This window comes from Ascaphus truei, chromosome 8, assembly GCF_040206685.1.
Source record: "Ascaphus truei isolate aAscTru1 chromosome 8, aAscTru1.hap1, whole genome shotgun sequence".
Classification (NCBI taxonomy): domain Eukaryota; kingdom Metazoa; phylum Chordata; class Amphibia; order Anura; family Ascaphidae; genus Ascaphus; species Ascaphus truei.
In genome coordinates this window covers 55228863-55243254 of record NC_134490.1, presented here as the reverse complement: position 1 = coordinate 55243254, position 14392 = coordinate 55228863, and the positions used below count along the sequence as shown (strand labels likewise).

The following is a 14392-nucleotide window of genomic DNA, read 5'->3' as shown; positions in this document are numbered from 1 at the left end:
GGAGGGTGTGAGTCAGACTGGGGGGGAGGGTGTGAGTGAGACTGGGGGGGAGGGTATGAGTGAGACTGGGGGGGAGGGGGGGAGTGAGACTGGGGGGGGGGGGGGTGTGAGTGAGACTGGGGGGGGAGGGTGTGAGTGAGACTGGGGGGGAGGGTGTGAGTGAGACTGGGGGGGAGGGTGTGAGTGAGACTGGGGGGGGAGGGTGTGAGTGAGACTGGAGGGGGAGGGTGTGAGTGAGACTGGGGGGGGAGGGTGTGAGTGAGACTGGGGGGGGAGGGTGTGAGTGAGACTGGGGGGGGAGGGTGTGAGTGAGACTGGGGGGGAGGGTGTGAGTGAGACTGGGGGGGAGGGTGTGAGTGAGACTGGGGGGGAGGGTGTGAGTGAGACTGGGGGGGAGGGTGTGAGTGAGACTGGGGGGGAGGGTGTGAGTGAGACTGGGGGGGAGGGTGTGAGTGAGACTGGGGGGGAGGGTGTGAGTGAGACTTGGGGGGACAGTGAGAGACTTGGGGGGAGAGTGAGAGAACTTGGGGGGAGAGTGAGAGAGACGTGGGGGGAGAGAGAGAGAGACGTGGAGGGAGAGAGAGAGACTTGGGGGGAGTAAGAGAGATTGGGGGGAAGTGAGAGACTTGGGTGGGAGTGAAAGACTTGAAGGGGAGTGAGAGAGACTTGGGGGGAGTGAGAGAGACTTGGGGGGAGTGAGAGAGACTTGGGGGGAGTGAGAGAGACTTGGGGGGAGTGAGAGAGACTTGGGGGGAGTGAGAGACTTTGAGGGGAGAGAGAATGAAGTGAGGGAGGTAGATGAGAGAGAATGAGAATGGGGGAGGGAGTGAGAGAGATAATGGAGGAGCGAGAAAAAGGGGGGGAGAGAGAGAGAAAGGAGGGAGAGAGCATACAAAAGATTCACAAATACAGTAAAACGTTACAGGATTGTTTTCCTTTGGTTCTATAAAAAAATACCTAGTTCCTCCTCTGGTTAATATTATACTTATCAATACTATGGGAGAGGTATAACTCAGTACCTTTCAGGTCCTTGAAGCAAAAGGCTACTCCAAAGTCCCCTTCGTTTGTGACAAGAAGCAAAGAGGCAGCGAGAATACTCCAAATACTCCAAATACCCAACTTCCCGATAAAGTCCCAGCAAACAAGTGGTCAGAGAGCAGGCGAGCGCTAGGCAACAGCGTGCAGGTGAATGCAGGGCAACAGCGTGCAGGTGAATGCAGGGTAACAGAGTGCAGGTGAATGCTGGGTAACAGAGTGCAGGTGAATGCTGGGTAACAGAGCCAAGGTCATTCCCATGGCATTTGGAATCAGGTTTCAGAAACAACGGTCAGCCTGCCTAAATATGGACTGTGACAGGTCAGCAGGAGAAACACTGAGTGGGTGAAAAGTGCTGCTCAGGGACACTGAGAAGGCAGCGTTACAGGGCACAAATCAACAGCACACAATGCTGCGTAACACACTAACATATAACACACCACTGTATATGGAAAGAGTGCAACACAATGCTTCAAAGAGCACATGACAAATGCTATGTAAAATGTAACACAACATTACAAACAAACTGCACATGACAAATGATACAAACATTCTAAGACAATGTTACAAAAGGGATATTGAAAATACTACACAGTGAGACAATAGCTAAACAAAAAATAAAACAATGTTACAAAAGTAAATGACAAATATTAGACTCGGTGTGACAACCCTACAAAGAGAAAAGTTACAATACATTGTTACAAAGATAATTCAACACAGACAGAGTGTAGTGAAAAGGAGAAACTATACTACAACCAAGCGCTCTACCTATTGTGAAATATGTGTACAATAAAATATAGTGAACAACAAATATAGATTAATTAAATAAAATGTGACAATTAGTGTGTCCAAACTGTAAATGGATAACCACTAAACACAATAGTCCACAAACCACCGGATTAGGGGAGGGTATGGGAATGGGCTGCCTAGGACTATAAACAAGCTATTCCATATAGCTGAAAACAAAATGTTAGTATAGAGAGCAAAGTCCTTGGCGCACTATCAAGTGCGTGAACCTGATACAATAGTCCTGCTTTGGAGAACTAGTTGGTAAATGTCCACAGTCTGACCTCCTGATTTCCTTCCGATATTCGTTTATCTGTAATCAAAGAGAACAGGAGACCATTGCGCAGTATCTCATGTGAATTGGAGCCTCATCCACACAGCTGCTAGATACTTACATCTAGATGGGTATATGCAGGCCTTGAAAGGTATCTTTAGACCGGAGGTTTGTGTCTCTCACAGGGTTCCCCACTGGTGATGCTCCCGCTCCACAATTGGCCGATTCGCCCAATGGTATACAAAAGATAAAATTGCCAGATAGTGTGGTACAGTACAATTTAATAAAACAATAAAAAGACCAACATTTGATGCACTCACATGCTAGATGATCTAACTGCACGATTTACAATGTGCCGTCCGCAAGCATGAGGGGCTGAACCGTGGTGTGTGTGGAGGCTCGTGCAGTTAGATCATCTAGCATGTGAGTGCATCAAATGTTGGTCTTTTTATTGTTTTATTAAATTGTACTGTACCACACTATCTGGCAATTTTATCTTTTGTATACCATTGGGCGAATCGGCCAATTGTGGAGCGGGAGCATCACCAGTTGGGAACCCTGTGAGAGACACAAACCTCCGGTCTAAAGATACCTTTCAAGGCCTGCATATACCCATCTAGATGTAAGTATCTAGCAGCTGTGTGGATGAGGCTCCAATTCACATGAGATACTGCGCAATGGTCTCCTGTTCTCTTTGATTACAGATAATCGAATATCGGAAGGAAATCAGGAGGTCAGACTGTGGACATTTACCAACTAGTTCTCCAAAGCAGGACTATTGTATCAGGTTCACGCACTTGATAGTGCGCCAAGGACTTTGCTCTCTATACTAACAGACAGAGTGTAACACAATGCTACAAAGAGAAAAGTTAGAATATTACAAAGACACAGTAAATGCTACACACAGTACGACACAATGTTACAAAGAGTGAAGACAATGCTACACACTGCCACACAATGTTCAAATAATTAACCAAATATTACGAAGCCAGACAAACAATGCTTCACACAATGTGACACAATATTACAAAGAGCCAAGACCATGCTACATAGCATGTGACAATGCCAAAAATATAAGGCAATGGTACAAAGACACACACTGTGACACAATGTAAAAATGTCAACAGAATAGAGAGATCAATGCTACACAGTGCCACAGAATGTAGCACATATTATAAGCACTAAACAATGTTACAAATAATGCAACAAAAGCAGTCACACTAAGCAACACTGAATGTAAACAGCCATCAACAAAATAACAACAGCTAATGATAGAGTAAAATGTATGTTTGTATATTTGTATATTTGTACCAGTGTAGCATCAGCATATAGTACGGTATTTAATAGTATGCAAACCAGAATACTTAAATACTCTGTGTTGCAGGCTACTAATAATAACAATGGCATTAATCGCATTAATAATATATATTCTTATACAATGTTACTAATGTTTGCAGCACTGTACAAACACTCTGTACACACCATACACACACACATGCTATACACACCATATACACACACTGTACACACGCTGTACACACTGTATAATGCAGTCCCATGTTTCCCTGACCTCAAAATCTAGTGCTGAGGTGGCATACAGATAAATGTGCAGATTCACTAAACGATGCTAACCCTTAGCACCCCCCAACTCCCATTCAAGATACTTGTGGTTTAGCATTGGTTAGTAAATCTGACACAAAGTGACATGCCCCAAATTACTCAGCTGTAACTGAACTGTGAAGGCATAGAGCCCGCAGTCACTAATGCCCCTGTACTTATCATGTGCTGGCACAGTGCACTATGTGGGATATATATGTGGGATATATATGTGGGATATATATGTGGGATATATGCCTTACTTGCTGTGGGCCCTCAGCGGGAAGTTGCAGAGAGATGCTGCTGGTATCTGCTGTGACCTTCTGCTATAAACAGACATAAGAAGAGTTACAAGTTAATGAAGATGCAGGTATACACCTCTCCATGTAATGATTGCTCTCTTATTTAAACCTCATTCTCTCCACGACAATGTGCTTGTCTAATGTGGAGTATCAGTTCTGTAGGGGATTCTGTCCGTTGTATCCTATCAGTTCTGTAGGGGATTCTGTCCGTTGTATCCTATTCACCACTTGTTACTATTCCCCTCCCTTTGTACCCTGGTGCAGTCATTCCCAGCAGGGGTTCAGGAATCCATAGGGGTGTGTGAGGCGTCTCCAAGGGGTTCGCCAACAAAAATCTGTAATGGTGGATCCCAGGCAGTATAGCGGGATGCTGATCCCGTGTGGGGGCTGCACACTTAGTAAGACCCCAAACTGCCCTTTAGCGAGGGGGATATAGCAGTCAATGACAGCAGGAGCTTCTAAAGTCGCTCCCCACAATGCTTTGCATCCACAGCAACAAGGCATTGTGGGGCGTGACTTTGCATGCTCCTTAAGTGAGTGACAGCTCGTGCTGTCTGCAGTTTGGGGCCTTACTAAGCATTATTAGGGTTCCTCTCACAAACTCAGGACACTATCCTGCCTGGTGTAAGTCACACAGGTTTGTTAGCGATGGCCTGATCAGTCGGCAATAAGATTAATTAATTAGGGGGTTGCGGAATAAATATTTTCTAGCAGCGGGCCACGCCACACAGTGTAAAAAAGGTTGGGATTGAGAAACACTGGTCTTGAGTATCCTCTGTGCAGTTCATCTGTTTACCAGCAGGTGGTGCTAAAATACAGATACTACCCATCTATTACTGCACAGCGCCATCTGGTGCTATTCTGAAACATGGCGTTTAAAGGGCAAAATTCCCCACAAAAAGACAAGAAATTAAAGACCTGTACACGTAACCCCAGACTGGCAGCAAAGGGTTAAGTGTGCTTTGCTTTCTTGGGTTTTTTTTTTAGAACCTTATTCTCTAAAATGTTTTCTTTCTGAAGCACAACAGCATTAAAAGGAAAGGTGAGAATCCCTGCAGAAAGGAGTTTGTTAGGAGATAGAAGTGCCTAATGCAGGGGTGCTAAACTCCAGTCCTCAAGACCCCCCCCCCCCAACAGCCAACAGGTCAGGTTTTCAGGATATCCCTGCTTCAGAACAGGTGGCTCAGTCTGTCCCTGCTTCAGCACAGGTGGATCAATCAGAGGCTCAGATTTTGTTTGAGCCACCTGTACTGAAGCTGGGATATCCTGATAACCTGACCTGTTGGGGGTCTTGAGGACTGGAGTTCAGAACCCCTGGCCTAATAGGTTATGTTGCTACTGTTATGTCAGTGCCACATATACTATGAATTAAAGGGTAACTAATCCGGATTTGCTCCGCACAGTACATGGTCTCACCCTGTTTATAAGGGAGACTCCCTGATTTATAGTTGTACAATTATATATATATTTTAACCTTAAACATATTTCTATTTCCCAGTGCATCAACAGAAGTTTTAGAGATTTCACCCCAAAGGTCCCTAAAGGGGGGTTTCCCATATTGTACAGTACAGAGACATTCCTAGTGGGGGCAAAGCCTTTTAAACATTAAAGGCTTTCTACTTCCCTTCAGCTGTGAGAACAATCGCATGGATCATATACCTGGTGCTGCCCTCAGGCCTGAGAGAATGAGCTGGCGTTAGACATGAGAAGTGAGAAGACAAAGATATGTGTGCCCCTTGATAATCTCTCACCTGAGCCTCCGACTGGGTGCTGTTGTCATTTCCCATCCTGCAGCGACAGCTCCGGGGTTATGAGGTGCAAGAAACCTGCAGACAACACAATACACAGCATGTGGCAGGAGCTGAAACATCCCCCATTAACTGTACAGATTCCTCCCCATCCTTACAGAAGCAGCACTTATATATCCTTCTCCAATACCACCCGTCCACCTCCCCCCAAACATACACTGTACTCTGCAACACTAATGATATATATTAGAGTATAGGGTGTACCACTGGGTGTACAATAGTCAGTAGCTGAAAATATTGGAGTAGAGCAATTCAACAATTATTTCCTGTAAGGAGACGTAGAGTTAGAAGTTTGAATATGTATGTATTTATGTATGTATGTATGTATGTAGATGTAGAGGTATCAATACCGTGTTAGCCAAGCTTTAATAATCAAAAATGAATAGACGATACCGTTCTGTGGCTAATTAAATGCTTTCATTTGTGCGAGCTTTCGAGATACACTGATCTCTTCTTATGGTGGGTGAAAAAGGCGACAAGAAACATCCACCATATAGCACATAGCCAATAAAAGATCACTTGTGAGAATATGCTCACAAGTGATCTTTTTATTTGCTATATATATATATATAGATATATAGATATACATACATATACACACACACACCAATCTTGCTGTGGGTCGAAATGTTGATTGGAATATAATAAATATTCTACAGATCGGTGAATGCATTTCCTGAGCTTTATTTTGTATCATGTAGTATCTATCCTGTTTTTTTTTGTATACTGGTTTACAGAGAACCACATAATTATAACAGCTGTTGGCTGGAGTACCCATCAGCTGCGTTTTGTACACTATTTTACATTCAATGGTACACCCTATAAACAAAAATGGAAATGAACGGAGCACAGCAGCAGGAACACGCAGCCAGGCCGGTCACAAATCAATCAAAAATAAACTTTATTCGCTCCTAGCCAAGTGCAGAGGCAGCAACAGACCTCGGCATACACCCTATAAGTACTCCCTCGGCATACACCCTATAAGTACTCACCCAGCTCTGGCAATGGGCAATTTGTTAGGCTTCATTTGTTGGAACAGTCATGAAAAAGGCAGCACTCTGTTTAATTTGTTATAATGTACAATTTGTTGTCCTAGAAAGGTTACAACTAACTGTGCAATTGGTACATTGTGCAGGATCCATCATTAACTCCTTCGGTGCTGAAGGGGCCTGCAGCGCTATGCAGAATTCTATAAACCTTTTTTACCCAGAAAAATCCGTCACTGGTACAAACAAAAGGTGCATTATTAACTCCGAGAGGCAGGCGCTCAAGGGGTTAACCTCTTCCATTTCCCGAGACCTGCAGAGGACACTAACCTGACAGTTGTTACCCCAGGGGGGAGGCATGCAATGCATTGCTTTTACCTTGCAGGCCCCTCTGGCATTCACACGTAAACCCACTTCTCCCTGCACTTACAGTAGAGGGTCCCACCTGATGCATGGAGGGGCTTCCAGTTGCAGGACACACTGTGACCGTCTCTTGTGCGGTGTGTCTCCTGACTTGACAGGGAGAAATCTACTGTTTGCTTTTTCCTCCCACATAAGCTGGCAAATTATAGATTTGATCTGAGACCCACCCGTCATAACACAAAACCTGCTAAACACACATAGCCACTTAGCCAGCCTCCGCCCTCTGCTAAGAACAGGGAAACAGACACCTCACCCATTCTATGCTGCTTTCACATTGTCCCATCTGTCACTTTCAGGCATGATGAGATGTAGAGGAGATCACCCTGTTTCCAGCTTTCACTTTACAGTGATCTGCATGTGACGCAGAATACATACTGTATGAGGGAGACCTTGGGGGAGAGTCTTAATGCAAAGGGACTCCTCTTCCTTAATGTTACTTTTATGTCTGAAGCACTTATTCCCATGACCTGTTATTTATATTATTTGTTATTTATATGATATGTATTACTACTGTGAAGCGCTATGTACATTTATGGCGCTATATAAATAAAGACATACAATACAATACAAAGACATGTAGAATAAATGATAGCGACACAGATCTCATTATTATGTGTGTGTGTCCTATTAATGCGCTTTATATGTTCACACAGGCGAAGATCCTTTATACAGAGACGCACCAGAGACACTGCGGGAAAATGCATCTTTTTTTTGGCCCAGTCTTGTTCAAAATTGCCTTATTATTTATTTAAAAAATAAACTGTGGAATACTGAACATTTCACTGCAAACTTATATTTTTTATACCTCTACTACATACTCTGACTGCTATTTATTAGCCTGCGATAGCACTGATTGTATTATAAAGAATAACCTCAATGTATCTTTTCCATAGGACTAGGTTTGCTCCGCAAGGCTTACCTGACAAAATATTAGCCTCTTCCCAATGGGACATGAAAATATTAGCATAACTCGGAGCAAACCTAGTCCTATGGAAAAGATACATTGATGATGTCATTTTTATCTGGCATGGAAGTAGGGAGGACTTGAACCTATTTCTAGGCCACATTAATAACAATAAAGTACATTTGATTTTTACATCAGAGAGTAGTTCCAATAGCATCAACTTCCTTGATTTAACAATATATATTGAGAATAACATTATAAAAACTAAAACGTATTTCAAGGAGGTTGATGCTAACAATTTTCTTCTTTTAGAGCAGTCGTCATCACCCCAGATGGCTAAATAACATACCCTATGGCCAGCTTCGCCGCATTAGACGTAACTGTACGGAGAAGGAGGGTTTTAAGGAACAAGCTAACCTCTTGAAAATGAAATTCGAAGAGCGGAACTATAAACCAGAAATTATTGGAAAAAAGCCCTCTCTAGGACCTTACAGTTAACTAAGGAAGACCTTATGGTGTCCAAACCTAAAAAAATCAGTACAGACTATGTGGTACCTTTTGTAACGCAATACAACCGTGATGCCCACAAAATAGGTAACATTTTAAAAAAACATTGGCATGTTTTACGTAAAGATATGGTGTTAAGAGACTACCTACCAGAAGTTCCCCGTGTTATTTTCAAAAGAGCAGAAAATATAAAAGCGCAACTAGTTCCAAGTGTATTCAGAAAAGAAATTAAAACACAAAACACTAATTGGAAGCCCAAACCAGTGGGCTTTTTTAATTGTTTTAACTGTAAAGCTTGTAAACCTGCATCAAAGGACAAACTGAATTTTAGTTCAAATACTACTAAAAAAATCTTTAAAACCAAACAATTTATAGATTGTAGAACGACATTTGTCGTGAACCTTCTGGAATGCCCGTGTGGACTCCAGTATGTGGGCCGGACCTCTAGGAGTCTAAGGGTCCGCATGCTGGAGCACATGGGTAATATCAGGAGAGGTTTAACCACCCATAGTGTCTCATTACATTTCAGTCTAGCACATGGGGGAGATCCCTCAGGATTGTTATATAGGGGAGTGGAATTGGTAACTGAGGATTGGAGGGGGGGTGATAGACTCAGGCGTCTCCGCCAACGGGAGACGTTTTGGATCTATCATTTGAAAACACTAACCCCCCATGGTTTAAATGTGGACCTGGATATTGCGGCATTTTTATAATATGTCCGCATTTTATAGTTCCTGATTCAGTATTGTTCCTTTGGTGCATAATGTAATCATTCACATTATCATATTGTTAATGACAACTACAATATGTATGTTTTAAATCTCCCTTCTCTCTCTTTTTTCTTCCCTTCCTCTTTTTTGTTCCTTATTTTTATTTTTAATATTTTTTATTTGTGATTTCTATTTGTGATTTTTATTTGTGATTTTAGTCCAGGAACTTTATCTGTGAATTTTCTTTTATGAATTTTCTATTCCTAATTTTGAATTATATAATTCATGTGAATTTCTGAATTTTGAGGATGTCTTATATAGTGCATCTGGTTTCACTATTAGGTTTTTAATATGAATGTATAAAAATGTATTTATAGGTGTAGTGTGTTTTTAAGTACATGATTATATGTGTTTTTAAATTAATGATTATTGGTTTTTAAATTAATGATTATTTGTTTATGCAAGGGACTCTTTTTAGAGCCAGTGATTAGTTTTTTATGCAAAACTTTTCATGTAGAATTAGGAATGGACTTAAGAATGGTATTAAGTAAACTATTATAAGGGTAATGATAAGAAATTGTGATTTATGTTTTTGAGAAACATGATTGTTAAATGTGAATATCTTAGCCATGAGCTGCGAATAGGATTTAAAGCAGTCCTATTTTGTATGGAATTAAGAGCATAGAGATTGAATAGGGATATGTTAAGTAGCATAATGGTTATTGTTATGTGAACAGCTTCTTTTAATTAGTAATAATGGTTTGTCCAGGGTCTATATAATCCCCCCAGCTGTATTTTATGAGCCTGAGGAAGCCGTTGGATCAGCGAAACGCGTTGCTCTTTGCCTGTCTGTTTGTGACCCACGGAGGCTTCCGTAGTCAGTGTGAGCAGTCACAGTCGCAGCTGAACTGAGTGATACCATCTTCCTGTACTCCGGACGCGGAGACAGGGCCATCTGCGACGAGACGCATCACCTTGCTACGTTGGTGTGCCTGGGACTTGTTCTATGTCAGTGCTTTGTGGATTTTTTATTCCAATAAAAGTTTTTGAACCTTATGCTGACACCTTGCCTCACTTACCCTATACTGCCGTATTGGGGAGGAATCGGGTCGACCACGGGCATCAAAGAGGGGATTCCCCATTGAAACTTTGCTTGTGAGCAAATACCTGTATCCAAAACCTGGCTATCATTCTGGATGGGTTAAAACATACCCCACAGATACCATTTTATCATCTGTACTTACACTGGGCCGTGTAAGTATTATATTATCACTTCACATTTTTCCTTCCCTCCCAACAGAGGCTCTGCCTCCTTTTGGGTTTTCCACACTATCAGTTTCTTCAGCCAGAATATGTTAACCCCTTGCTCCCCCTATTTTGTCTGTTTCCCTGAATTCAAATAGAAACACCTTTCTTTTTGGTAAATCTGGTGCTCATTTTTGTCCCAGTTTTGCAACTCTGAAATTTGGATAAATTGTTCTGGTCTCTGAGAAGTAGTTTAAAAAGATGCAGTGTCCTAGTATGTTATTATATAAACCCTCAAGCGTGCAGTGCCAGAGCTGCTGTCAATGCATCGAACTATGGCAATAAATCTCATGAGTAAAGAACTCTGTCATAAAATATGTTGTTATTTCGATAATGTTTGCCTGTAGGATAATTCCTCCTACTTGTGTTTTTTCCCCAATTTTTATTATACACCTTCATTTTTGGGGGGTCCCCCTCAGCTAAACGCCACTATTTTCAGTTCCGAGCAACCCCCCCCCAGTTTCCAAGATTCTTACCGGTGAAGTTTACCGGGTTTAAATCTCCCTCTGGGGAAACAAAATGGCTGCCAAATCTTGGGCAAAAAGGAATTGGCTTTCTATTGGATGACCATTTATATCCCCTTTAAGAACGAGGAAGTAATAACAGTGACTTCACCAGTATCTCGTGAACCAGGGGATCCCCTAATCTGAAAATATGGAGGTTAGTTAGGGTGGATTGCATTGCTGAGTTGAAGGTTGTACGTGAATTCAGCAATATATTGCCCAGCAGAACAGAGTAACTGATCACCATGGTTGTTCTGCAATAACTCATGTTATGTGTCCATCACAGTGTGTCCCCGTCATGTGTGTGATTGTGCCCATGCCTTAGCCAGTTGGCATCAGTTTACTCAGGTGCTTGCAGAAGCTTGCCCAGTATCCAGAAAGTGACGTCACCTCTGGTGTGTGCAGATTGGGATGTGGGAGCGTTGCATACAGAGAGAAGTGTCACCTACTGTATCACACGCTCATTGTAATCACTCTGGAATGGAAGTCAAACAAAGGACCTGTCAAGAAATCCAGCTTTTACAAACTGCAGGCGTTATGATATCCTTTCTTCTCCTGTAATGCCTTTATTCAGTGATTAATAATACAGGGGGAAAAACTCTTTCATCCTCACAATATTTACACAATATACATGCTAGTCTAAATCATGAAATTAGAGACTTATTGAAATCTTTTAAATACCCCTTTGTTATAAAAGCAAGCAGAGTTTAAAAAGTGGTGTTACTCTGGATTCGTAAAAGAAATTAAATTCAACTGGACTTCCACTAGGAACTAGTTCCAGCATACAGAATGCAGGATATACTCTTACATAACATCACTCGCCCCATTGTAAGGAACCCCAACCCTCTGTAATAGTGTGTCTGAGATCAGATGTATTTTAATGAATTCCAACCCTCTCTAAAAGCGCGTCTGAGAGCAGATGCATTGTAAGGAACCCCAACCCTCTCTAATAGTGCGTCTGAGATCAGATGCATTGTAAGGAACCCCAACCCTCTCTAATAACGCATCTGAGATCAGATACATTGTAAGGAACCCAAACCCTCTCTAATAGCGCGTCTGAGATCAGATGTATTTTAATGAATCCCAACCCTCTCTAAAAGCGTGTCTGAGATAAGTTGCATTGTAAGGAACCCCAACCCTCTCTAATAGTGCGTCTGAGATCAGATGCATTGTAAGGAACCCCAACCCTCTCTAATAGCGTGTCTGAGATCAGATACATTGTAAGGAATCCCCAACCCTCTCTAATAGCCTGTCTGAGATCAGATGTATTTTAATGAATCCCAACCCTCTCTAAAAGCGTGTCTGAGATCAGATGCATTGTAAGGAACCCCAACCCTCTCTAATAGTGCGTCTGAGATCAGATGCATTGTAAGGAACCCCAACCCTCTCTAATAGCGTGTCTGAGATCAGATGCATTGCAAGGGACCCCAACCCTCTCTAATAGTGCGTCTGAGATCAGATGCATTGTAAGGAACCGCAACCCTCTTTAATAGCACGTCTAAGATCAGATGCATATTAAAGCACTCCAACCCTGTCTAATAGCCGTCTGAGATCAAATACATTGTAAGGGACCCCAACCCTCTCTAATAGTGCGTCTGAGATCAGATGCATTGTAAGGAACCCCAACGTACTTTAATAGCACCACTGAGATCAGATGTATATTAAATTCTTCTGAAACCCTGACCTGTTGTTGGCCCTTCAGGACTGGAGTTGCCCACCCCTGATCTAGAGTGTAAGCTCTGCAGGGCAGGTACTATGACAGTGCTATGTACACTGCAGCACAATAAGAAAATAACTTGTCTGGCCTCTTCCTCTTGGGTTTGGCCTCCATTGTCTTTGTGGTGTAAGCTCCTGTAATCGAGGGATCATGTGGAGCCCCAGCTCATCCTTGTGTGAGTCTCCCAGCTAAATTTACCTCCCTCCTGTCAGACGAGAGCAAAAGTAACATGATCACAACAGCTAATCCTCAGCCCACAGCAGGGAAACAAGGCCAAGTATGAACTGTCAGAAAAACAAAAGGCGTTGAGATGCAAAATTCCAGCTAGTGTTGTGATATCTGGGTCTGGGTGTTGTGATATCAGTCTGGGTGTCGTGATTTCAGTCTGGGTGTTGTGATATCTGTCTGGGTGTTGTGATATCACTCTGGGTGTCGTGATATCAGTCTGGGTATTGTGATATCAGTCTGGGTGTTGCGTCTGATTGTTTGTGTGCAGAATTGTCCTGATTATCAGCTGTCTGCATTATGTTTTACAGTGTAAACTTGAGTCTGATTTGTGTGTGAGTGTGCGTGGCTGTGTGTTTGTGTGTGAGTGTGCATGTGAGTGTGTGTGGCTGTGTGTGTGAGTGTGCATGTGAGTGTGTGTGGCTGTGTCTGTGTGTTTGAGTTGCAGGTACAGATGTGCTATCCACTCTCCTTCCTCACTGCATTTCTCTGTGCACCTCACTTTTCTCACGCCTCTTTTTACAATGATACATTACCGGTATTTAGTGTCTTTCTTTATATGTGTGTGTGTATGTTGGCCCTTGTGTCTGTGTGTGTGTGTGTGTGTGTGTGTGTTGGCCCTAGTGTCCCTCTCTATGTGTGTGTGTGTGTGTGTGTTGGCCGTAGTGTTTCTCTGTGTGTGTATGTGTTGGCCCTAGTGTCTCTCTTTATGTGTGTGTGTCTGTGTTGGCCCTAGTGTCTGTGTGTGTGTTGGCCCTAGTGTCTCTCTTTATGTGTGTGTCTGTGTTGACCCTAGTGTCTGTGTGTGTGTGTGTTGGCCCTAGTGTCTCTCTTTGTGCGTGTGTGTGTGTGTCAGCCCTAGTGTCTCTCCCTATGTGTTTGTGTGTGTGTGTGTTGGCCTTAGTGTCTCTCTCTATGTGTGTGTGTATGTGTGTTGGCGCTAGTGTCTTTCTTTATGTGTGTGTGTCGGCCCTAGTGTCTCTCTCTATGTGTGTGTGTGTGTGTGTGTGTGTGTGTTGGCGCTAGTGTCTTTCTTTATGTGTGTGTGTCGGTCCTTGTGTCTCTGTGTGTGCGTCGGTCCTAGTGTCTCTCTTTGTGTGTGTGTTTGTGTGTTTTGGCCCTAGTGTCTCTCTTTATGAGTGTGTGTGTGTATGTGTGTTGTCCCTTGTGTCTCTCTTTATGTGTGTGTGTGTCTGTGTGTGTTGGCCCTAGTTTCTCTCTTTATGTGTGTGTGTGTGTGTGTGTTGGTCCCAGTGTCTCTCTTTGTGTGTGTGTGTGTCTGTGTGTGTTGGCCCTAGTTTCTCTCTTTAT

General features: G+C 42.9%; 1 protein-coding gene and 1 long non-coding RNA gene across 14 annotated transcripts in view; one reads left to right on the top strand and one right to left on the bottom strand.

The window, feature by feature from the left end:
• The window catches only part of LOC142501760 (uncharacterized), a 28875-nt gene extending 18488 nt beyond the window's left edge, over positions 1-10387 (top strand). Inside the window, exon 2 of the long non-coding RNA XR_012803569.1 lies at positions 7864-10387. This is a non-coding gene — a long non-coding RNA (uncharacterized LOC142501760). The remainder of the gene's footprint in view (positions 1-7863) is intronic.
• The window catches only part of TACC2 (transforming acidic coiled-coil containing protein 2), an 83674-nt gene that overhangs the window by 65924 nt on the left and 3358 nt on the right, over positions 1-14392 (bottom strand). For 5 of the 13 annotated variants that reach the window (XM_075612087.1, XM_075612073.1, XM_075612080.1 and 2 more), the window contains exons 2-3: positions 5745-5819; positions 3955-4017 (exon numbers count right to left, since the gene is read on the bottom strand). In XM_075612087.1, coding sequence (XP_075468202.1) covers positions 3955-4017; positions 5745-5780 — 99 coding nt within the window. In that variant the 5' untranslated portion in view covers positions 5781-5819. Of the gene's footprint in view, positions 1-3954; positions 4018-5744; positions 5820-7217; positions 7367-14392 lie in introns of those variants that run through there. The other 8 variants (XM_075612075.1, XM_075612079.1, XM_075612074.1 and 5 more) reach the window with 8 other exon arrangements.